Genomic DNA, 26097 nt, shown 5'->3' on the forward strand with positions numbered 1-26097 from the left:
ATCTTGCCTCAGGGAACTGGTCTTTGAATTCATCTCTATTAAAGCACTGCATCAAAACACAGCTTCTGTTAACAAGTCCACATATAAATGTCAAGACAATTATTATCGGGTTCAGACCGCCTGATGTGAACAATGTTCTATTATTTAGCAGAATCCCAAGGTTACCGTTTTCTGTTGATATTAAAGGTTATAGATATTTAGCCTAATTATTTGTTGAATATCAGACATTTACAGTACCATTTACCATGTAGTGTGTGGTCTCTGCTGTTTTTTAAGTGTTAGTCAATGTATACATGCAGATAGAAATTTTAGGCTGTTGCATCATGTTTTTGCACCCCAAATATTGTGTTTTTGATGTGGCATGTCAAGTTAAAAATAGTTTTGCTTTTAGAAATATGTCTTGACACCTGAGTTCTGTTTCATTCTGTTACGCTCCCTCAGGCTGTTTCTGAAAGCAAAACCCAAGGGCTCAAGATTTGGCTGGTTAGCATGGCCCCGTTAGCCCCTTCTGCCAGTTGTCATAGACCATCTGATTCTTTAAAACATCTTTCAACATTAATAGTATTTCGAATTTGGCCTTAAATTCAGATGAAATAGTAGATATTTTACCAGAGCACTTAAACTTGGGTTCCTATGGGTTTTTCTTACCTTATGCCTTTTCATCTCACAGCTCAGGATAGTTACTCTGTGTCAACTGCAGTGCACTATAAAACCCATGTGGTGGAAATGACCCAAAAAACTATTATGCAGGATTTCCTTTAAGGGATAGTTAAAAAAACAAAACAAAACAGAATTTCTGCCATAATTTACAATAAACCTTAAAATAAATATTTAAGTGTTTTGTTTTGTTTGTACAATAAACCCCTTTTCACTTTGTATTGCATCACCTTTGCATCAAATTACAAAAAAAACTGTTAATGCTAATGAAAGGGTGTTTCTAATGCAGCGTTTATGGGAGGGATGGTAAATTTGATAGCGTTCTCTATTCTGACTGCCTTTTTCAGTCTCTCTCCATTTTTTTCTTTTGATTAAAAGTCATGAAAACACTATCGTTGAGTGTTTCTCTTACTATTTGAGCAAATGGGAATGCAAAAAATATATTTGTGGTAGTCTCCCATTCACTGCTCTCGAAGTTTACCCAACTATTAAAACTTCAAAAGTCAGTGGTAATCAAAACTGTTTCTTTTTAGTTTCACAAAAAAGTCATGCAGGTTTGGAACCGCATACAGGGGAGTTAATTCATCAATTAGTCATTCTGTCAACCCACAAACATTTCGGCTCAAAGCCTTCCTCAGTGTAAAAAGCAATTAATTTGCCCCCACCCACTTTTCCAATCACTAATGACCAGTGTTGGGTGTAACGCGTTACAAAGTAACGCGTTACTGTAATAATATTACTTTTTTCAGTAACTAGTAGTGTAAGGCATTACTCGTCTGAAAATGGTAATATTATTACAGTTTTCCCGAGCTAGTTACTTGCGTTACATTTGCCAGTAGCACCTTCATCACACACACGGCACACAACACAGAGAACAGAAGGGAAGGGGAGGAGGGCGTGAATGGAACAGTGATTGGTCTGGGTTTGGCACGAGGTATCATTTACCATCACTGATTGGTCGACAGCCGGCAGCAGAGCGGCACGCTCAGACAGATGGGGAAAAATGGAAGCGTCAACAACGGCAAGCTCTTTTTCAGAGGAAGGTTCCCAGCAACAGAAAGCTAGTTTCGACGGGTGGAGATTCAGTAATTATTTTGTAGGAGTGCTCCGATCACGATCGGCCGCTCGTTAATACGCATCTCAGTAAAGCCGGTTCTCTAAAGCGGTTTATTCCATCAGGTGCGTGAACCATATGTTCATACAACCGTGCCAATAAACGCTGAAAATGAACGTGGATTTGCGCATCTTCTCAGTTAATAACGGCTCTGTGTAGTAACAGCTGCTCTATGTGAAATCACGCACCTGATGGAATTAACCGCTGATTAGAGAACAGGTGTACTGACGAGCAGTAATATAAGTGAGTTGTGTAAACAGTGATTTATGTGACTTCAATTATTTCTTATTAAACTGAAATCGAAAATTAAAAAGTATTTTTTGGAAAAAACACATCCTGGTGTTAGTCTTCATATGCTGCTGAATAGTGTTAACACGGATATAGAAAAATAAGGAGTGCAAGAGATTGATTCCTAATGTCAGTTTATTTTTAATTAATACTATAGTAGTTCGGTTCCCTTTACATCTTTAACTACCCGTTAATTTATCAATTGAATGGGTGACCTATCCTCATTAATAGAGCAAACATTTGCCCCCCTGAGAGAATTGGCAGGAGCCGCCACTGATAAAGACCCTAAAGAACACTCCTCCTTTGTATGTTCTCCCTCCATCTGATGCATCTCAGGCAATCATAGAGTAATTAAGAAAAAAAGATGTAACTAGTAATATAACTAGTAATATAACTAGTTACTTTCTCCAGGGAGTAATAAAGTAAAGTAAGGCATTACTATTTTTGAGAGTAATATGTAATATGTAATATATTACTTTTTTGAGTAACTAGCCCCAACACTGCTAATGACCAATTGTATTGACGTCATCATTCATTAGCCAAAGTTCAATCATTTCCATTTGAATACTATTCAAATTTAATGTATATACACAACACAGATCATTAGCTCCACTAGTACACCACACAATATATCCGTAATTACAACAAAAATTATCTTATATTTATCATACAGTCTTGTAATTTAAATAAACAACCATTAGTATCTATTCCACAAACTTAAAAATAACGATCCGTTGCACTCCAGTAGCACCAAATGATGGGAATTTATTTATGGGTAAATTTGAACAAGATCATGTCTATAAGAATAATCCATTTCATTCAAACATTAAGGTTTGGATGCAATATATAGATGATTGTTTTATGATTCGGTCAGGTTCTCAACTAGAATTAGATTTATTTGTGCTGTTTATTAATTTGAAAATTCAGTAAATTTAATTTATAATAGAAAAATGTGTGATTAGCTTAATTTTTGGGACGTGAAAGTAACAAAGATCAATTAGCCTTTTACATACAACAGTATTTCAAAAACCAATAGATAAAAACACAATATATCATTTATTGACAGTTATCATCAAGCTCCTTTAAAACATAGTTTGCCAATTATCCAATTGCATAGATTAGAAAGTAATTGCAATAATACACATGAATTTGATGAACAGGTAAAATTGCAATTTCAAAGATTTCGTTCTAAAGGTTATCAACAAAGTTGGTTAAATAATGCATTAGATAAGACGAATCGAATCGAAATCGAATAGACATGGTCTTTTGAAAATAGATAAACCTATTAAGAAACAAAGAACATTTTTATTAAATTATTCATTGATATATGAGCATAGTAATACAATTAAATCAATCATTTATAAATATTGGCATATATTATCATCGGATGAATCTCTAAATTATAAATTTCAATATTGCACATTATTTACATTTAAAAGATCGGGAAACCAGATATGTTGACAAATTCAGATGTAAGGAGATAAAAGTTTTTTTCTTTCTTTTTTACATGAAAATTGGCTAGTATTTAAATGGAAATTATTTAATGATTTTAGTAATTGAACTTTGGCTAATGAATGATGATGTGAATACAATTAGCGTTTTGAAAATGAGGATGGGTGCGATTGAATTGATTTGCATACTGAGGAAGACTTTGAGTTAAAACCTTTGTGTCTTTTCCCATCAACGATGAATTTAAAATAAAATGATCTCCTATACTAAGTAAAATTAAATGCAGACTGTATAAAAATGACCATAATTTCAAAATTAGGTACCTCACCAAATCATCAGCTATCAGAGCAGAAATCATTGGGTTTTACTAGAGTTTTGCCGTCTGTTTCAGAAAGATAGTAATTTCCAATTGCTCTGCTCAATTATGGTTTGTTTATGGATCAGGTGCCATTGCGGTGTGAGAGTGACAGATAGATTCAGCACGTCCGTCCTCCACACCTGCCCCATAATTTGATGGCCCAACTACTGTTTGTATTAGTCTGCAAAACCTGTATGCTGCCATATTAGATATTAATGAAATGTTACTCTACTGCATTTGGACCATTTATGAGATGTCAGGTAAAAATAGCATCCATTTATTTCCCCCCGGTGTTAAGACAGATTGTGAAAATTGCTTGCAAGGTGTGGGAAAAGTGGGAATGGAAATAGACATATTCTGCTAAACTTCCAAGACAGGGAGAACAAATCAAGCTGCTCATGCTTCTCAGAAGCTGTCAGCTTGTGGATCCATTTAGATGTGAGAAGGGTAAAGTCCTACCGGGCGCAGGTATTGTTTGGAGGAGCAGCTGTTTTCAGATCGATTGAGCAATGAGAAGCCTCAAGGCTGAAAGTTTGCCTTCACACAGAAGGTGTTTGTTTGCTTGTTTGTTTGCTATTCACCTGGCATCACCTGGATTTACTGGTAAATAAAAGATAAGCATGCCCCCGTTCCCTACAACACAACCCCCTGGTCCATTTCAATTTTTTGAAAAGCCCAATACTTTTGTTTCAGCAGAGCAGAACTTCGAGACCAAATGAATGGCGTGTGATTCTTCCTTCTTCAAGTTCATCCGGTTTGGCATCACCGCATGGAGTCGTCAGGGTGCGTGCTAATTCTTGTGCCCTAAGTAGCAGTGAAAGTCACAGGGACGCGTGTCAGAGCCGCTGGCGGTAATGGTATTCCAGTCACATAGGTTTTAACTTTGCGTGGGGACTCCTCTTCAACGCAGAAGCCCCCCACTAGGTTCAAACAGTTGCTCTCCTCCTCAGAACACCCAAGCATCCAATCTTTCACTCTCACAGCACATTCATGCACGCCTCCCTGTCAGTCCACATCAAAAACAGCAGAGTGTCTGTGTAGAAATGGCCAGGAGCTATTTCAGATGAGCGTTGACGGCTCTTCCTCACTGTTTTAGTGCCTGGTTTTTATTCAAGTGATTCAAATGTTTCCAAGATCGCATCAAAACAAGTGTTGTGTTCGGTATTCTTGAGAATGAGGTCATCATAAGTTCAGAATCAGTAATATATTCCTATATATATACGAAATTGATGCCTATGGTTTGCCTATTAAGTCAGCTTTGGGAGATGGAAGTCACAGGAGATCAAACACTCTCCCTAGTCTTCACTTTTACTTATTCAAATGTAAAGTCATTACGTCCCCTTGGAATTATAAGGTTCTATCTGCGTTCTGAGTAGTGTTGAGATATTGAGCTTTAAAGTTTTTGTGTTCCATAGACTTCTGTAGATAGAACCTTTTTGTTTTTTCAATAAAAAATCCCAAAATGTACACAACTTAAAATAAAACATCACATAATGTAAATAAATTGTCAGAGAATAAGAATATGTGAATAACTCAATTTTGACAAAAATGTCATATAGAACCTTAAAATTCCAAGGGGACGATTAGGCAATACAACACGTATTTGCAGCATGAAGATATATGGATTTTTTTGTTTCTTTTTCTTTCTTGTGAGTATGAAGACATTATCAAATTGCAATTTTGTAAATTTTTAATAAAGATACAATTTGGCCAAAAATGAATATATCATGACTATAAATTATTATAACTACTACTACGACTAGTAGTAGTAGTAGTGGTAATATTGTTGTTGTTGTTTTATCATTTATAATTCTATTATAAAAAATAAAAAAGGAAATAAAAAAAGATAAATAGTGCTATATTAAGATTTAATAATAATAAAAAATAGTATTAAAATATCATAATAAAAATAATATACAGTACAGCTTTAAAATTACAATATTTGTATTTTATGGCTGTTTAACCGTTAAACCAATGCACCAATGCAGGGGTGCAGAGTTTAGTTCCAATCCTGCTCCCAAACACATACCATGTGACTTGATTTACTGCATCAGGTGTGTTTAATTAGGGTTGAAACTAAACTCTGCAGGGATGTGGACCTCCAGGAACGGAGTTTTACTCCTGTCTTAAAGCTTCTCTTTTGTTGACAACAGTTTGGAAAGATAGGAAAGTTGCTTCCCCAAAATGCACGTTATAAGCAACCAAAACTCAAGTGGAGCAGCATTATCTGTGAACCAGGTTGCTCTGAAACACTGAAAACACTGAATCAAAATCTGCTTGTGTGTAACAAAACACAGTGGCATGTTTCACACTGGAAAATGCACTGCATATATAGGTTTAATTAAATTGCACTTTTTTGATTTTATAATTGCACTTAGCACCATTTTGCCTTTATTTCACTTGGTCATGCAGTGCTAGACCTAACTGTATATGTTTTCCGGTTTCAGAACCGCTTCCATTTACAGATGATGACACGTACGCCCCCTTCAGGACTGTCGGAGCTGCTGTTGGCGGTGTTGCTGAAGGGAGGCTGGCAGGGCGGAGCGGCCATTCTCTGTCCCGGAGGTGGGAACACGGGAATGCTGGAAGAACTTGAACAGCGGGGCCATCTGGGCTTGAAAGGAGCCCACTGGCACCTGTGGGAGACCCTTAACCTGTCCAGACTGGAAGAAAACCTGAGTGAAGACAAGGTAATGGAGCTCCTCTCACAGCTCCTCAGCAGGACTCCTTCTGCTCCGGCGTCTTCTGTGGTGCTTTTCAGCTCTGATCCTGAATGTACAGCAAGAGTGTTGCGCAGCGCCCACCAGCTGAGCGATACATTGCCCCCAGTGCACTGGATCATGGGATACCCGCTTAGTCTGGATTCTCTACACTCCATTGGCTCCCCCCTGGGTCTTCTGGCTTATGGGGAGGTCAATCGCAAGCCTCTGAACTTCTACATTAGGGATACCCTGCAGCTCATTGGCAGGGCTGTATATGCCGCGACCATGGTGAGACCAGACCTGGCTCTTATCCAGAACATGGTCAACTGCTTCGACAAGCCCAATAAACATGAGCTGCCCTCCTCTGGACAATACCTTGCCAGGTAAGCATGCATGTATAACATTTTACAGCTAAATAGCTTACTACGTAGCAATACTATTTTTAACCACATTTTATAACTGTATCACAGCTAATCAAAAATAAAGTTTGTTTTCTAGTAACAAGCTGTTTTTCCAATAACAAGCCATTTTAGATATAATGAGACGTAAACAACAGTGATGTAGCGTTTAGCGATGTCACATTATAACTAATAGGCTGCATTGGGCACAGGTAAAACCCGGTTTACCATGTTTCACTTTTCTGATTAATGTGCAATTTTCATGTAACCCTTTTTGCAGGGTTGTATGATCCCATGACCCTCAGACCTAGCTATTCACAATAAATCTGGAGATTGTGTCAGAATAGGACATTAGCATAGAAAATAACTTTATATGGTTTATTTATTAAAGTTTGTGTCTCTTAAAGAGTCAAATGTCATAGGTAATGTCACAAATGTGAGCAGACTGCAGACTGAAAATTAAAGCACACATATTGCACAGGTACCCTCATTTACCATGTTTCACATTTCTGATTAGTGTGTAAGTGTGGTAAATTTGCCGATTATGTGAAATCATGGACCATGTTTTTGACAATAAAGCTGGTTATTGTATCCAGTTAGGAAATCAGTGAAGGAAGCATCTATCCATGGTTTATTTATTGAAGTTTATGGTTCTTAAAGAGTAAAATATCATGCGTTACACCCCTTTTACCATGTTTCACGTTTCTGAAAAGTGTGTAATTTTTTGACAAATGTGTGGCTTACGTGACCCCTTTGTGTTCTAGTCCAATCATTCACAATAAAGCTGGAGACTGAGTCAAAATAGGAAACATCTATGCAAGATCTTATTTATTAAATACAGGCCTATGTCTTAAAGAGTCACATGCCAGGTTACGCATGTGTATGTAGTTTATGTAAATTGAAAATTAAGGCACACATTTTGCACCCCATTTACCATGTTTCACATTTCTGATTAATGTGGAATGTGCATGTGACATATGTGGCTTATGGAACCCTGGCCTTCGAACTCAATTATCTACAGGGGTTCTGGAGACTGTCAAAGAATTAGCCATTAGTGAAGGAAACAACTATGCACAGTCTTATGTCTCAAAAAGTCAAAAATCACAGGTCACACTGTTGTGTGCAAACCAAAAATTAAAGCACTGTCATGACGCATTAATTTAAGGGTGCAGTGTGCAGATAATGCGGAAGACTTTTTTGCTGCAAAATATCACTGCTAATGGTTTACATTCAATACAGGTTTCTTTTTATATGTATAATTGTTATGTGAGACCCAGTTTAAAGCCTTTTAATTTCATACAATCCTTTTTTTCATTATAGATTTTGATAAAACCTACAATATAATATAAATTTCAATCAGACCCACTTCCATCAAGTATATTTAATGACAATTATGATTGCATACAGTTAGTGTTGGCGGTATGGTTATGTTCTGGGCAACACTCCACACGCCTGTCCATGCAGCCATTCTTGGACAGAGCGGGGAGAGCAGCAAGACAAACCCCACTGGGGTACAGAACAGAACCATTGTAAGCATAAATAATTACAATTCACAATTACGTGAGTTGTAAACAAAATGTGATAGAGACTGCTTCCAATGAAGAGACAGTAAAGAAAGAACAAAAGTTAGGTCGGATTACAGTTCAGTTGGTGGAGTTGGGGTTGGACGAGGGAGTTAATTGCAAGCAGCGATGCGATGGAAGAGACACTGAAGAATGGGAATTTAAATAGACCGCAGGCGATAGGTGTCAAGACTGGATTGGCACACGTCAAGAACAGCTGAATGTCAGCTGATGCAAGCATGACTAATGTGGCCTGACTGAACTAACGCGATGCTCGATATATATATATATTAGGGCCGGGACTTTAACGCGTTAATTGAGATTAATTAATTACACAAAAAATAACGCGTTAACTACGATTAATTAGTTACAGAAAAAAAATCCCGGATTTTTAATAACTTATTTTTGTATGACTTAGTATGTTTTGGCCTCTGAAGCAACAGAGAGATGTGTTCTAATAGTCAGGGTTTCCAATTTTCTGAATGTAATTGACAGTATTGTGTATTACTTAAAAAACACTTTACAGAAGGTTCCAGCACCTATAAGCTACCTGAATTTCTGAAATGTACTATTTCTAAATTGTTTCTAAATATGCTATTGCTACACTTCATGGCAAAAATTGCACTGGTCTGCTAGACTTGGTTGAACAAAAATAAACAATATTTTGTTGCTTAAGCTTATGTATTCAGTCATTATTGAATGGTATACTATAAATCCATGTGAAAAAAAATTACTTCTCACTGTTCTCAGGTCAAATATTTATATGCGATTAAAATGCGATTAATTTCGATTAATTAATTACAAAGCCTCTAATTAATTAGATTAATTTTTTTAATCGAGTCCCGGCCCTAATATATATATATATATATATATATATATATATATATATATATATATATATATTATTTTAAGAATTTATTTTTTAAGTATTATTGTTAACTATTTTATTAAGTGTTGCTTTCTGGCTCAACTGCTGTAGATTATGCGTATCTTCCTTATCTAGCTAAAGTTTTAAATTAGCTTCTCCAACATTGTCAATACTTTAAAATGTTATCTTATCTTGTAATCATGAATTAATTTGTTATCTGATCACGCAGTGTAGTCATTTCGAGCTTTAAATTCACCTTTAGTCATTAGTCTGCACAGACAAATTAAGCATGCTTTACATTAAGGGAATTATAAGGTAGTAAATACTCTCCAAGGAAAAAGGCTGCATTAGTATTCCAGCCACTAGTATTAAATTACAGGAATATTCTGTCTCGGCCACGGTATGGCCCCATATCTTAAAGTTATTTTAGTGATGGAGTCACTAGAGACTTTTAAATGCAATCAACTGACTCAGGGGCATTTTCGATACATTTATACCTCCTTGATCAAAACCATATCCCTGTGTGCATTTACATAAACCATCAAGTTAGCAGTTACACAGTGAAGCATTTGCAGCCATTTGTGACACTACTGCGTCCTCTTCACTGACTGACCTCCATAAACAGGACAAAAAGCTTTCTGCATTCAGGTCGCCAGGCTCTTTCTTCATCTTCAATGCCAGTGTCCAGTTCAATGTCAAACGCTCACAGAGCCTGCGGTCCACTGCCTCTCAGCTTGATGCATTGTGTTAGTGGAGGAGGCTGTGGGAGGCTTGTCCATTAGTATCACAGAATACAGAGATTGTTGTGCAAATCCTGATGGACTAAATATTTACAATTTATCATTCAGGTTAAAAAGATAAATTATTATTGTTATTTAGATTATTATTGCTGCTGCTACTGCTGCTTTGGTACTGTTTTCAACAGTACATTTTCTCAATGTAAAAAAATGGAATCAATTCATGCTGCTTTTATTATTATAAAAAAATATTTTATTATGATTATTTTTTAAAGGTTGCCGATTTACATTACTGTACTGAAATGTTGATACATGTATCAAGTTAAGTTGCGTTTCATTTAAATAGTGCTTTATACAATACACTTTTTTTTCAAAGCAGCTTCACAGTATAATTAACAATAAAATAAGAGAATCAGATATGTATCAAACATGCGAGAGATTCAAATTATCTCGCAAAGCAGCTCTAAAAAGACAATAGTGTCATTATTCAGCTTAAGACAGTTCAGTGTTGGTTCCAGTCGGTTCAATAACTGTTTATCAATTATGAAACAAGTTCAGTTTAGCTATAAATGCGCTAAAGAAGCCATTGTCATTATTCAGCTCAGTTAAATTCACATTCTGTTCTTATCCCATAGTCAGTTCAGTCAAAATAAAGATACTTAATAGTTTGATGGTGAAGGTTAAAAATATGTAGGCATAGTAAGGATTTGCATTTTAACCGGTTAACCGTTATGTGACCGTTACGAATTGTATAATTATTTTTATAATACAATCAATTAAATGGTTTAAAAAGTAATTTATTTATTTTCAGTAATTTATCAAAATATTAAAAAAGGTTTGCTGCATTGTTATAATAGGCTTCGCTACACATATTAATTTTTTGTTTGTTTTTTAGAGAGAAAAAAAACGATAGCCTATTAATAAGTCACATTTTATTATTTCATTCAGAAACAGGCTTAATGCCGACTCTGAATGTTTACAAACATTATAATAAACACTGTAAACATAGCTATGCTATTTTAGTTCCCCTCACCCCACAAAAAATCATTTAAATTAACAGTCTATTAAAAAATAAAAAAAATAGCCTATAAGAAGTCATATCAACATAAACAACAAGCCAAAACCAATTCATTTAGGCTAAAACGAAACTGAAACTAACATTGGGTCTCTCATTTGACACAAAATCAAACGTTTCCGTATTCGCAATGTATTTGAATGCCATATTATTATTAATTATAGCCTACTTCGAAATGTTTTGAATAACATCATGGCGGTATGGTAATAACATTTAAGAGCACAGATTTTATTACATATTTAAACTGAGCAGTCCCCCCCCCCCCCCCACACACGTTTGACTGACTGTATTTTATTATGATAATAAACAGGCTGCATTGTCAAAGTAGCAAAGATTAACTTTGTGCACGCATGCGGCAATCACTTGATTTTTCCCGTTCTAACAGTGAAAGAAACTTCTCCTTTTGGTCATAAAATTAATCAGAATTGTAAACGGTTTACCTTTATTTGTGTATATTCATAATAAAAACAAATCTTTGTGCGTAAAATAAGCCTAAAGAAAAACAGGATGACGCTTTCTGCCGTCTGTTTCCTTTCGCACAGCACCAAAATGAACCGAAACTGTGTTTTTCATTTATTTTTGTAATTTATTAATCAAGTAAAAATATATTTCATGTATATGCATATTTATTTGCTCTATATATCCTAGCTTTTTTATGTTTTTCTCCGCTCGCAGAAGCGCTGCAGGTGCGTGATGTGATATGAAGACCAGGCCTATGTGAATCTTCATGTTCTGTTGTTTGTTGCTTTTTGTGCATGTAAAATGAATCCCCGGGAAACAAATGCTAGTATTTTTATCCTATCACAGACACTTATCCTTTCTAATTTAATTCAATTCTAATTTAAAATAATCTTGTTGGTTAACGGTTGATAATCGGTTAATGAGCGTCATTTGTTGTTTAGGAAAAATAACCGAAATTAACATCCTAAAGGCATAGCAAACAGTTCCACGGTCAATTACAACATATTTAAATATTTTAATAATGCTTTTTGATGTGTGGAACCCATTACTACGAGTAATAATTTTACAGGTGCATCTCAATAAATCAGTGTTGTGGAAAAGTTTATTTATTTCAGTAATTCAACTCAAATTGTGAAACTCGTGTATTAAATACCGGTAAATGCAATGCACACAGACTGAAGTCTTTGGTTCTTTTAATTGTGATGATTTTGGCTCACATTTAACAAAAACCCACCAACTCACGATCTCAACAAATTAGAATATGGTGACATGCCAATCAGCTAATCAACTCAAAACACCTGCAAAGGTTTCCAGAGCCTTCAAAACGGTCTCTCAGTTTGGTTCACTAGGCTACACAATCCCAATTAAAAGAACCAAAGACTTAAACTACTTCAGTCTGTGTGCACTGAATTGACTTAATACACGAGTTTCACAATTTGAGTTGAATTACTGAAATAAATGAACTTTTCCATGACATTCTAATTTATTGAGATGCACCTGCATGTTCCACTTTGAAAAAATCTAAGGTGTATATAACTGGAAAACAAATAGTAGAGTTTTCTCAGATTGTAATCAAGTCCCTGTGCACACTATTGGAGAACTCTTATCACTGAATGCTGGAAGAAGCCTTATCTATTTGCTCACTTCCACAAATAAGATTTTTTCGTGGTAAAAAGAGAGAGAGAGAGAGAGAGAGAATGCATCTTCAGATTTAAGATTGAAGTGACTCTTGTTATTTGAGTCTTGTTCAGATAAGTAAACTTTTAAAAAATGAAAAAATATGTGACAGAGGACCCCTGAGATTTTCCACCTGATTGAAAGCAGTGATGTAATCCTTAATATTCACCTCCGGTGTGAGACTCCCCCCAGCCCCATGTTAAGAGAAATGTATTTGCTCTGAGAAATGAGTGTGTAGCACTGAAGCACAGGCAACTGAGCAACTGAAAACAACAACACAGGGATTATTGTTCCTCTGCGGTGCTAATGCTTTCGGAACGTTTAATAATAGTCACACGGATAGAAATCTCAGAACTGAAATCAGCTTTGTTCCAGTGGATAATACATTATCTCCTGTCTTTTAACTTCTGCTTTCCCACCAGATCATGTGTTCTCAACGGGTCAAACTCAGGGCTATCAGGAGAAATTAATGATTCGGGCAATCCATTTTTTTCTGCTTTTATTTTCTCTGTTCTGCTCTGTTTTAATGGAAGTGTGCAGTTATGGTCACACAGAGTGCATATCATTTATGGCCTCATTTAGCCACACATCTCAAGCCTCTTTCACTCTGGATTTTTCATCTTCCCTCCGTGACCCAGACATTGCCCAGCAGCCCTTTGACTTCTCTACATCCTCAGCTGATTTATTGACCAAAATCGATCATTGATCTAATACATGTCATACAGTTTGCCATAAAAGCAGTGTGGCTAGGCTGTGTAAGGAATCACAATTATGTGATCTATGCAGAACAGCATAAGAGTATAATATCCGGAGCGGCACAGGGTTATTCACCTATAAGCCATGCTCTGCTTATTTATTTGTTTGTTTACTACTCTCTGATGGATGCTAACAGAACTAATATGGTGGCAGCTCAGCAGTTAAATACATTGGCTGTCAAAGGTCATATATTGGTTCAAAAGATTTAGTGTGATTCACGTTACTCAGGTCATAATCCTGCCCTTCTGTCCTTATGCCTTTGAAGAAAGCCTTGAACTTCAGTGTGCTTCAAGAGTGATCTATATTCCCTTCTGTTCTTTTTCTTTTCTCCTGCTGTGAAAAATATTGTTTTGAGAATTTAAGATGAAACCTTTTGGAATGTTCGTTTGAAAAGCTGGTGCTCTTGAATAAGAAATAATTATTCAAATCTTGGCAGACGCATCATGTTCCTTTTTTTTTTTTTTGAGGGCATTATGTGACAGTTGTGACACTTTTTTCTTTGACAAGATCATCTAGAGATGTAATTTTCATTTTGTATGCAAGAGGACCTGGGTTCAAATCCCTATTTAACATGCACACACACACACACACACACACATTTATACATATTATATCATAACAGCCAGGGTGATCACCCAACATTTTTAGTCTATGGACATTTTCAAACTAACATTTTGAACTCCTTTAGTTTTTCATAGGGAATAAAGTTATACTACAGAAACTTAAAATATGCTACTTATACATGTTTTTGAAACATTTTCATTCTAATAATTACTGCAGTGACTAATGATAAATGAAGCAAGATTTTTTATCGATGACCATATGTTGCTTCATGGATTTAGTGTTCCACGTATTCTGTCACTCATTTACAGTGATGAATGGATTTAAATCACCAGTTCCACAAAAATGGTAAACTGCACCTTACGTCTGCATTTGTAAGCACATTTTGTGAATCAGAGGATGTTCTCTGTGGTCATTAAACAAAATGTGCCATGCCTGTGAGATGCAGATTCCCTGAGCAGTGAGCGCAAACTGAGTTCCCTTGCTGCTCCTGCTGCTGTATTTAAGCACGCGATCGACTGAACAAATAGCATTTTCACACAAGGCTGACATTTTTAACTCTTAAGTCTTGAAAACTTTTGCAAAATGCCCACAAAAACAAATTAGTTCTGAATGAATCACCTTCAGTTATAGTGGGCTTTAACCCTTAACCTTTTTTGGGGGGGTGGGGGGGGTATACTTGATCAGGCTTTCATTGCTCATGTAGAATGATATATATGAGAATATGGAGATCATAATTAAGAAGAGGAAAAAAAACTCCCAAGAAGGCCCAAACTGTTAAATGAGATTTTGTATAACACTATGTATGTTAAATTTTGATACTCACATTTTAACACGATTTTTCTAAAAAAAAAAATAATAATAATATATATATATATATATATATATATATGTATATGTATATGTATGTATGGATAATCAAATAAACCTAAGTTGCTCTAGTCCAGTAACAGTTTGTCTTGAAATATTACTAACAATATAAAGGTAGCCATTATATTCATTTTATAAAAATCAATCATTATTTTTTTAAATCCCATATACTGCAACCTGATGTTTTTAGATTTATACTAAAAGGCCTTTTACTTATCAGAAAAGTATGAATTAACAGTCAGAGAGCAGATGGCAAGTACAGTAGTAGATTGCATATAAAAGGTTTTTCATCAAAGTTTTAAACATATTAATAATTTAGAGGCCTGTGTATGAAATATGCTACAGTAAGCTTCAAAGGTAAAAAGATTTTTTCATATTGATATGAAACTAATGCAATAAGCAACACTGGAATTATTGTACTTAATCCATAAAAACCAATTAAATTGGTCATCAATAATAATAACTAAATAAATAAAATTCTAGCTCTATTTCTGATGTAGTATCACTTTTGTGCAATAATTGTATTCCTCTCACTTGTTTTCACTAGTTATCTCCCCTGGCTCATGTGTAGGATTCAGTTTGCTAGAGATAGAGCAGATTTTTTTGCTCTGTCACCTCATCGCTGTCTTTGCTTTCGCTGGATGAATATATATTCTCCTCACAATGCTCGTGTCCCTGCTGTGCTCAGGTTCTTGTCGAACACTTCTTTCACGGGGCTGACAGGCCCAGTGCGAGTGCAGCGCTCCCTCTCCAGGGTCCTTACCTCCCAGCGCTTCCACATATGGAGTCTACAGCGAGACCCCCTGGGCCAGCCAAGTTGGGTGACCAAGGCAAGCTGGCAGTCGGGCCGTCTGGATTTGGAAGAGCAGGGTCTGTGGCCAGGCATGACCCAACACCACTGGGAGGACGGCCCAGAGATTAGGCTCGGCGGCCGCTGGCAAGCAGGACTCCCAGTGGTGGGGAGCAGATTGCGGGTAGTAACCTTGGTCGAGCACCCATTTGTGTTCACGCGGGAAGTGGACGAGGAGGGCCAATGTCCGGCAGGTCAGCTGTGCCTTGACCCTCAAACCAACAGCTCGGAAGTCCTCAACCAGCTGTTCAGAGAGCTGGAGCAAACCAACAGCAGTTCACTGCCAAATGACATGCGGAAATGCTGCTATGGATACTGCATCGACCTGCTGGAGAAGTTAGCGGAGGACATGCACTTCCAGTTTGACCTTTACATCGTAGGCGATGGGAAGTACGGAGCATGGAAAGGAGGTAGATGGACTGGGTTGGTGGGTGACCTTCTCAGTGGCGTGGCAGACATGGCCGTCACCAGCTTTAGTATCAACTCCGCTCGAAGCCGAGTAATAGACTTCACCAGCCCCTTCTTCTCCACCAGTCTCGGGATCCTGGTGCGGAGCAAGGACACGGCTGCACCCATCGGTGCCTTCATGTGGCCACTCCACTGGTCCATGTGGGTGGGCATCTTTGTGGCACTGCATATCACAGCCCTTTTCATCACCCTTTATGAGTGGAACAGTCCGTTTGGCATGACCCCTCATGGACGCAACCGCATCAGGGTCTTTTCTTACTCTTCTGCACTGAACCTCTGCTATGCCATTCTGTTCGGACGGACCGTTTCCAGTAAAACTCCAAAGTGCTGGACGGGCCGCTTCCTCATGAATCTTTGGGCCATATTTTGCCTGCTGGTTCTGTCCAGTTACACAGCCAACCTAGCAGCTGTCATGGTCGGGGAGAAGACCTTTGAGGAGGTGTCAGGGATTCATGATGTCAAGGTAAAACACTGCATTTCATCCTGAAGAGGTGAAATACACAAATACTTTTGTTCGGTGATTTATTTAGACTGTGTTGTAAAATGTATCTCTTAAAATAAAAATCTTGTACATATGCACTACTGTGCAAATGTCTTAAGCCATTAGTATTTTCACCAACAAACTGGGCCAGTTATTTCTATCTTTTGGTGTAGCGTGTCAGTAGGAAATATGAGTTTACAATTCCAAACATTCTTTTTGCCATTAACAGTAATTCTCCAGTGAGATTTTTGTATGCACAAGGAGTCTGACAAAAGCCAGTGCTCAACACAGAGATCTCATCACCATCTAGTCCATCTGCAATTACATAAAGAATCATAACAAACTGAGACAGAACCAAAACCAAACAGAAGAACTTTGGCAACGTCTACAAGAAATCTTCCTGCAATGCTACCTGAAAAGCTATGTGCAATAAAATAAATTTATGATGACATTATTTTTTGAAGCATCGTCAGTTTACTGCAGTTTTACACAAGTGCCTAAAGCATTTTACAGTACTGTAACTTTACAGGTTGGTTTCTTTAAACATCTTGGAGACATTGCCACAGTTCTTGTGGATTTAGTCTGTTTTTATTTCTGATTTCCTCATATAATCCCAGTATGATTACAATTAATGGAAAAAGGAATGTTTGGAAACTGATATTTCCCACTGGCCCACTACAGCAAAAGATATGTCTGGCTTAAAACCATTTTGTTTTGGTGAAAATACTAATGGCCTTAGACCTTTGTACAATTTACAGACATTACCGTTTTAAGTTTGGAGTCGTTATTTTAATGAGTCTGTTATGCTCACCAAAGCTACATTTATTTGATGGAGAATACAGTAAAAACAGTAATATTGTGAAATATTGTTGCAGTTTAAATCAACTGTTTTCTATATATATATTTCTTCTGTATTCTTTGATGAACAGAAAGTTAAAAAGAACAGCATTTATTTGAAATAGACATCTCTATTGATCAATTTAATGCATCTTTACTCAATAAAAGTATTTAAAAAATACCCCAAGCTTTTAAACAGTAGTGTATATTGTATGTGTCCACAAAAACATGAGTGAACCCTGATTCAAAAAACTATGGTAGTACCATGCAACATTTTTTTTGGTACGTTTTTGTAAGTGCTAGGTTTATGTTTTTAAACCTTTCTCCCACAATCTATTCACATTTCATTGCTGTTTTCCAGCTCCATCACTCGTCTCTGGGGTTTCGCTTCGGCACAGTTCGAGAGAGCAGTGCTGAGGACTATGTGAAAAAGAGCTTTCCGGAGATGTACGAGTACATGAGGCGCTTCAACAAGCCAACCACTCCGGATGGAGTCTCTACACTCAAGTAAGTGTTTAGACCCAGGAGAGAAACAAAAGATAACAGGCAATTGAACATAGCAGTGGAAAGTCCAATGAAAATATAATGATAAAGAGAGAGAGAGAGATAGTGGTAAATCTAATGAAATGATCAAACTGAATTTCTAAACAGCCTTTTTCATTTGAATGAAAAACACTTGCAATAAAGTGTATTTAGAAAGCTATCATCTTAAACACTTGCACTCACATAGACACATGCATATTCTTTTAACTCAATAAAATCAAGTAGTGCTGAGCAGGAGCGCAACATGCAGAAAACAAATAAAGCTTTAACAGGAGATCTTGAAAAAAGCCTAAAGGGAAATCAAGCTCACGTTTCTGCAGGATACACAGACAACAAGCAGCACAAATGCTGCAGGCGCATACTACAACAATAAATAGGGACACAATAAGAGGACAGCAGTCAGTTCTCACCCTCAAGAGCTTCTGACACCGCTGTGGATCTGCTTTGTATGATGCACCATCAATATTATTCCTCTTTCATGAGGAATTATGTGCGCCATCCAGCTTGCTCAGTTTAAACAAACCGAGTCGACAGCAACAAGTATCTGCTCTCCAGGCTTTCCGTCTGTAGTCTCGCTTTCCATTCATTCCTGAAAGAACAGGGACTGCTGCAGACTCCAAGCTGAGAAAGAGGCAGTCACTCTCAAGTCAAATCTAAACTTGCTGAATGAGGCCAAAGGTTTTCTTCTGAGACAACAGATAACTCCCCGGCAAACGTACCCTTGCAGGCGTGCACAAACACACACACAGCGATTCATCCTCAGATTCGGGCTCCCACGTAGTGCTGTATTTTTGCTTTGTACTTCCTGTCTTTTATGATTGACAGCAGTTTTTCTTTTCTTCCATCCTTTTGGAGACACCTTACATGGTCAGCATTTTTAGAGTTGAGATCGCGGCCATAGTTGGGAACTATTCTTGGGGGTGAGATTGTTTTAGGACAAGCATCCGGACAGTTTTATTTTTTTTATTTTTTTTTAAGAAGTTGCATAAGAGTCTTAGTTTGATCCTGCCAAATTTTCCTTCACTTTATTTTCTGTCACACTTGAGGTAAAATAGAGGTCAGCTGATGAGCAAGCATCGCCTCACACTAGACACTGAGAACAGCTAACAGGATATGCCATGCTTTAGGATTTTTGTTTTTACTAAATAATAAATAACAAAAAATACTTTCTAAAATGTTAAAAATCCACATCTAGAGGTCAGAGTTCACCAAACTTGAATTCCCATATGCAGCAGAATGCTTGTTGCTTTCGACCATGCTTTTGAATTTTTTTTTTGGGGATGATGTAACCCATGCTGAGTTTTTATAATTAGCTTTACTAAACACTATTATTAGCCACTGTTATTAGCTAAAACAGCATGTATTTATTTTGCCACCCTTATTAATAGGTTACACTATAAACCTCTATATGGAAAAAAATCTTTGCAATGTAAGCTTTTATAAAGAAACAAAATGCTGGAGCAAATTACTTGCAGGGAAGTTACACACATAGTACACAAAAAGCACTTACTATTCAGTAAATCTGACTAAATCCAGAAGATTTAAGCAGTTTATAGCTACAGGGTTTGGTTCAAGTCATTTCAAGTCCGTAGCGATTAGCAAAAGTTTGGCTGGCGGTGTCTGTTTTGTTTGGCTCTGACTATCCTCCTCTGTGTGTTGAAGGACAGATCCCCCTCAGCTAGATGCCTTCATCATGGATAAGGCTTTGCTGGACTACGAGGTGTCCATAGATGCAGACTGCAAACTCCTGACTGTAGGAAAACCATTTGCTATTGAAGGTAAGGACCTCTGTTCCGCTGAGACATATTGCTGTCTTTCAGGCGTCTAGCACCTCTGGCCATGCCATGTTGAATTATATTAGCTTACAAAAGCCTGTGAAGTTGCTCTCTGAAAGGGCACAAGGTGTTTCTAACACTTTCTACAGACACATTATTAGAATTCCACCCACATTAAGAGCCGTCCATGAATTCACCTCAAGGCTGTTGTAATTACCCTCCAAATCGAAGCAAGTCAAGTTTGACACATGTCATTTCATAAGGGAAAGCTATTACAGGGTGTAGATGGGTTTCATGGCAGTCACCCAGGCGTGTCCGCACCTCTCATCCGGATGTTATCTCCTGCTGCATGCATAGGAATTTTCCCTGCTATCTGCCAAAAGCTTCCATTACGCCTTTGAGCCAGCTTTTTATTAGATGGATGATCAAGACTAAACCCTCGCTATCACATCTGCTGGCTTGAAATGGACAGCCCCGTCAGGGTCTGTAAAACCTGTAAACAGCCAGGTTCATAATCAAACCATGCAGGCGAAAAACCAGACTCCGGCATCTAAATTTGTCACAATGAAAAGTGTGTTGAGTAGTATATTAGTTTTTTAGTAGATAGATAGATAGATAGATAGATAGATAGATAGATAGATAGATAGATAGATAGATAGCATCAGTTCAATTCACAGGCTTTGCTCAAATTTAAAGAACGTCCTTCAGTAGAAACCATCTCTTCAGAGTGGACTGTGTCCTTTTAACGCTGCTGGAAAATCCCTTATTGTATTAGTTTCTACATCACATTTTATGACTGCCTGGATCCACTCCATTAAGAATATTCCAGCAGCCACATTTATTGGTTGTAGAGGACTGTGTAAAATACAGCGGTGCAACTCGGTAGGAGAGGACAGAAGTTTATCAGGATGCAAGGGATGTTGTGCCACGTGCTGAAAGGAGGGGAGGGATTGCTTACAGGGAGTGATGTGTGGGTTTGCCGGTGAGGCGAGGGCTTTGATGAAATTTGTGGATGTCAGATCTGAGCTCGTATCTCTCCGGCTGCCTGGCTGCAGAGACGCCACAATGACAGACGCTCTGTCTACGGTGCACTGGCACAAGATGCCAAAGATTCATGATTGTTCCTTCTCAAGGCTCTCTGACATATCAATAATAGAGGTATCAATTCACACTAGAATGCGGATGGTCTCTTTAACGAAAGCCCACAGCATAACTGATCTGGCTGAGCTTTATGAGTGAAGTTGTTTTGATATTCTATTAAAAAAAATTAATATGTTTGTCTAAAATAGTATGTTCAAAACATTATGTCAGAGTATTGTTCAGAGTTTTGAAGTATGGTTCAGTTTGATAATGTTATTTAAAGCATTAGGGTTCCGCTTGTGAAAATCAATTGAGTTATATGTGCATTTCAAATCTCAAGAGTGTATTTTTTTTTTTAATTGTACTTGCAGATAATATATCAATTAGTAAATAAAAGTCCTCTTACAGTAAGTGTACTTAAAGAGTACACTTTCATGACTATGTCTTAACATACTTAAAGGAATAGTTCAGAATTTCTAGAACAGATTTCTAGAAATTTAGCATTACATCACTTGCTCAACAGTGAATGGGTGCCGTCAGAATAAGAGTTCAAACAGCTGATAAAAGCATCACAATAATCCAGAAGTAATCCACACGACCCCTGTCCATCAATTAACACCTCGTGAAGTGGAAAGCTGCATGTTTAAATTTAACAAATCCATCATTTGGGTGTTTTAACTGCCACTTCTGAGTCCATAATCTATTAATGCATCTTCCAGTGAAAAGTCCATCCCATGTTTTCCTCTCACATCAAAATCCACCAACATACAGTATTTGTTTAGAACTGCTTTGGACAGTTTTCACGTGGAAACGGTTTGATCTGTGCACATTTCTCTCCTGATTCATACAAGATTATTTTTTCACTGGAGAAATCAATAATATCGATAGAAGACTTACATTTTAGTCAAAAGCACCAGTTGGAAGTTAAAATTGTCTTAAAGATGAAAGCTTTTCAGTTAATTGATGGACAGGACAGGAGTCTTGTGGATTACTTGTGGATTATTGTGATGTTTTTATCAGTTGTTTGGACTCATTCTGACGGCACCCATTCACTGCAGGGCATCCGCTAGGTGAGCAAGTGATGTAATGTTAAATTCCTCCAAATCTTTTCTCGTGAAGAAACAAACTTGTCTACATCTTAAACAGTTTTTCATTTTTGGGATGAACTGTTTCTTTAATAATGTCAAATTTAAATAATTTGGTTTTAATAATCTTATTTTTTTAGGTGCTAACTAACATACTGAATAACATGTTTGTTCCTTCACAAGGTTCTCTGACATATCAATAATAGAAGAATCAATTCACACAAGAATGTGGATGGTTTCTTTAACAATACCCCACAGGCATGCATGGGTCTAGCTGAGTTATTGTTTTGTTATTCTTTGTGCCTTCAGGTTATGGGATCGGGCTGCCCCAGAACTCCCCTCTCACTCGCAACGTGTCTGAATATGTCAGCCGCTACAAGTCTGACGGTTACATGGACATGCTGCACGACAAGTGGTATAAAGTGGTTCCCTGTGGAAAGAGGGTTTTTGCCGTGACAGAGGTGAGCCATCAAAAAAGACAGTCTTAGAGCAAGCGTGTGTTTTTGTTCACAGGCGAGCAAGCGGCTTCTGCCCTTGACCAAGCTCCTCTCTGAGCTCTTTTCCCCTTGAAAAATCCTTTTGTTTGGAATTACTGTCTCCTGCAGTTTAACAGCCATTCTGTCAGAGCGACGTCGGGCCACCACAATCCATTTTCATTCCCGAGGGCTCCGTGTCAGCCGTACTGCCCCGCACACCTGAGGCTGTGAGCAGCAGCCGCCAGCGCACTACATCAATGGAGCTTCAGTCAATAACCTCCCAGGAGTTGTAGCGCTCCTGTAAGACATTGTTTTGTACAGTCTGGCTTCATTACCTAACTGTGGTTATGAATGGGGGACTTCATGAGCACAAGCAATGACATTTGTTTTCGGCCCCTGTGCCAGCTGGAACTCAACTTACACTCCCTCCTCTCTTTTGCTCCGGAGCCAAGCTGTCCTGTCACCACAGACACCGCGCTCTAAAACCACTACTTTGCTGTGCAATAAATTCTCAAAACAAGCGGACAGGATCGACTGTGAGGTCCTCGCAGTCAGTCGCCCCCTTTGAATGTTTATTCTAGTGCTGTTTATAGTAAGAGCTTCAAATGCAAAAAGCGGCATTTTATCTCCTCAGCGTAATTCAGCCTTTATTAAATTAGTCAGAATTCTTCAAACAGCATCTTGGGTTGTGGCCAGATACAAAGATGCAGGGTTGAAAGCGATGGGGAATTCAAAGAAACAATCCAACATTAAGTGCTGCATCTGGCGTACTCTCAAAATAGATGAATAAATAAATAATGAGAAACAAATGCCAAAATGTGTTCCTTAATACTACTTTGTTGTTCACAGCAAAAGCACTTCTTTGGTTTTTGTGCCAAGAGAGTGTATAAAGCCAAATACATATACATATTTGTCTAAAAGAGTACAGTCGAACCTTTATGTGGGAGAATTTGTAATATTTTTGTAATATGACATGATTGAAGGTAACGCATTACAAAAAGGTTAATGCATTATAATGGTTAAGTGCATCCTTGTGAAAAAGAGCTATGGATAATTGTATTAAATGTGCACATCAAATCTTAAACATTAGGCAACATTAGCAATACATGTTTTAAAATAATTTAGTTACATTATCTATCTGTGCATGTAAAATTATAATTGTTCATGTTAGTTCACGGTGCATTAATTAAAAAAAAAATACAACTTTTGATTTTAAATAAATATTATTAAATGTGGAAATGAACATTGATCGATCGTGGTATAGATAGGCTTGGGGTGAGTTAAAATGAGTTACTAATGTAATTACATGCTGGTATTTTTAATACCTCTTTGTACAGCATGTATGTACACATTAAATGCATTGTATTAAATTATTAACTTAAAGGTTAGTACATAAAATGCATATATATGTGCATTTAGCCACTATCCCCCAGTACACTCTCTTGGAAAGGGACATCATGATAAAAGGCTGTAGCCAATCCTGTTATATGGTAAGAATGAACACATTCGCAGAAGAGGTATGATGGAGTGAACATGGGACTACAGTCTCAATGTGTGCAGTGTTGGGTGACCAATGAGTGTCTGATATTGCGAAACATGCCCCACACATATGAGGGACAGGAAGTGGAATATTTTCCCCTTTTCAACTACTCCAAGTCAGCATAACTTTCATTTCAATTATAACAGCAATACTTTATAAAATTGTGATTAGTTCTAGTCAGCAGGGCTCCTTCTCCCTCCAGATCAAAGCCATTGCAGGGGGATGATGGATTCCTTTGTGTATGTTGGGGCTTCTAACACCCGAGGGGAAAATAACATTGGGTCAGGCACTGGAAGGTCTATTATACCTGGAGAGAGCTAAACAGTTAACACGAAAACAAGAACACTGGTAAAACATCTGCTGATATATTCAATTAAATATTGCTGATTTATAGGTTGCTTGCAAAAAATGTATAGGTTGCTTGTCGTCAGCTTCTTAAAAATGGCTCTCAGTGGAGCCTAACTCTGACTGCTTGGTCACGTAGGTACAAGAGATGCCATTGAAAAATATCTATAATCTGTATATCCATAGTAAATAATAAACAAATAATGGAACACAAATTGCCGTTCAAAAGTTTGAGGTCGATAAGATTTTTTAAATGTTTTTAAGGTGAGACACTGCAGGCAAAAACACTGTTTTTTCAAGCACCTGTCAATTTTGAGATTTTGGGCTTTTTGGTTTTTCATAAAGTGCTTTTTCAAATTAGTGGAAGGAAAACATCTAAAAGACACTGTTAAGTGTTTCTTTTATAGCACTTTATCTGTTTGTGTCAATAGATTTCAATTACAAAACATATTTTTAAAGGCCGTTTTCTCAAAATGAGTTTTTTCTTCAACACTGAGCCATAAATCTCCACTTCAGTAGCACTTACACACACCAAACTTGACATTTTTATTTCTGTCTATATTCTGAAGGTTTTTACAGAGGGATTTGTTCATATATATTTTCCTGGATTATATACAACATTTTATTTCCACCAAAATTGTGAAAATATATTGTTTTCTGGCTGTTCAAAGTATTTTCTGAATTATGGAGTGACAAAAAAAGATAACCAGAATTCCCTCTGTAAAATCATTTGACTCTAATATGTCAAAAAAATTAAACAAAAAATTTGAAACTGACTTCATCTAGTGTTCAGATTTTTGCACTACAAATTTATGCAAATTAGCACATATTTCATTAAATAATGCCTCATTTGCATATTTAAACATAACATTTTTGAAAACTTATAATACAAAAAATATTTGCAATAATCAAGGTAATCAATCAACTGGGTAAGTAAGGTTATAACTATTAGTTTTTTTTTTTTCCCTATTCACCTGCAGTGTCTCGCCTTAAAAAGACTCATATCTCATATCAAGGCTCCATTTATTCGATCAATAATACAGTAAATGTTGTGAAATATTACTACAGTTTAATATAACTGCTTTCTATATTGATATCTTTTCAAATTTATCAATGGTGCTTCAGAAATGATTCTAATAGGCTGATTTGGTGCTTAAGAACCATTTCTTCTTTTTATTATTATTATTCATGTTGAAAATATTTGTCCAGTGCAGCAAAAAAAAAAAAAAGAAAAAGATAAGTTCTCAGGGGAAAAGGTGCAGTCAGTGACAGTACTGTGTTTCAACTCTGATCTTTTCTCTTGTGTTTTTATGCATTATTGTTCATGTGTGTGCAGACTCTGCAGATGGGTATCCAGCATTTCTCGGGGCTGTTTGTGCTGTTGTGTGTGGGGGTGGCAGGTGCTTTGCTCACTCTGCTTGGAGAGCACACTTTCTTCCGATTCATCCTGCCTCACCTCCGCCACCAGCAGAGATTCAAATACTGGCTCCACACCAGTCAGGTGAGCGCCTGCCTCAATATAGACAAACATACTGAAATAACCTTCAAAAACAGATCAGTGTATAAAGGCTGATAATGTTAAAG

At 37.1% G+C, this 26097-nt stretch overlaps 1 protein-coding gene across 1 annotated transcript in view; it reads left to right on the top strand.

The window, feature by feature from the left end:
- LOC113045930 (glutamate receptor ionotropic, NMDA 3B-like) overlaps positions 1–26097 on the top strand; it is a 42549-nt gene that overhangs the window by 11982 nt on the left and 4470 nt on the right. Inside the window, exons 2-7 of the mRNA XM_026206704.1 lie at positions 6314–6951; positions 15722–16814; positions 18031–18176; positions 19875–19990; positions 22462–22613; positions 25850–26014. Coding sequence (XP_026062489.1) covers positions 6314–6951; positions 15722–16814; positions 18031–18176; positions 19875–19990; positions 22462–22613; positions 25850–26014 — 2310 coding nt within the window. The remainder of the gene's footprint in view (positions 1–6313; positions 6952–15721; positions 16815–18030; positions 18177–19874; positions 19991–22461; positions 22614–25849; positions 26015–26097) is intronic.

Source organism: Carassius auratus, chromosome 27 (assembly GCF_003368295.1).
Source record: "Carassius auratus strain Wakin chromosome 27, ASM336829v1, whole genome shotgun sequence".
Lineage (NCBI taxonomy): Eukaryota > Metazoa > Chordata > Actinopteri > Cypriniformes > Cyprinidae > Carassius > Carassius auratus.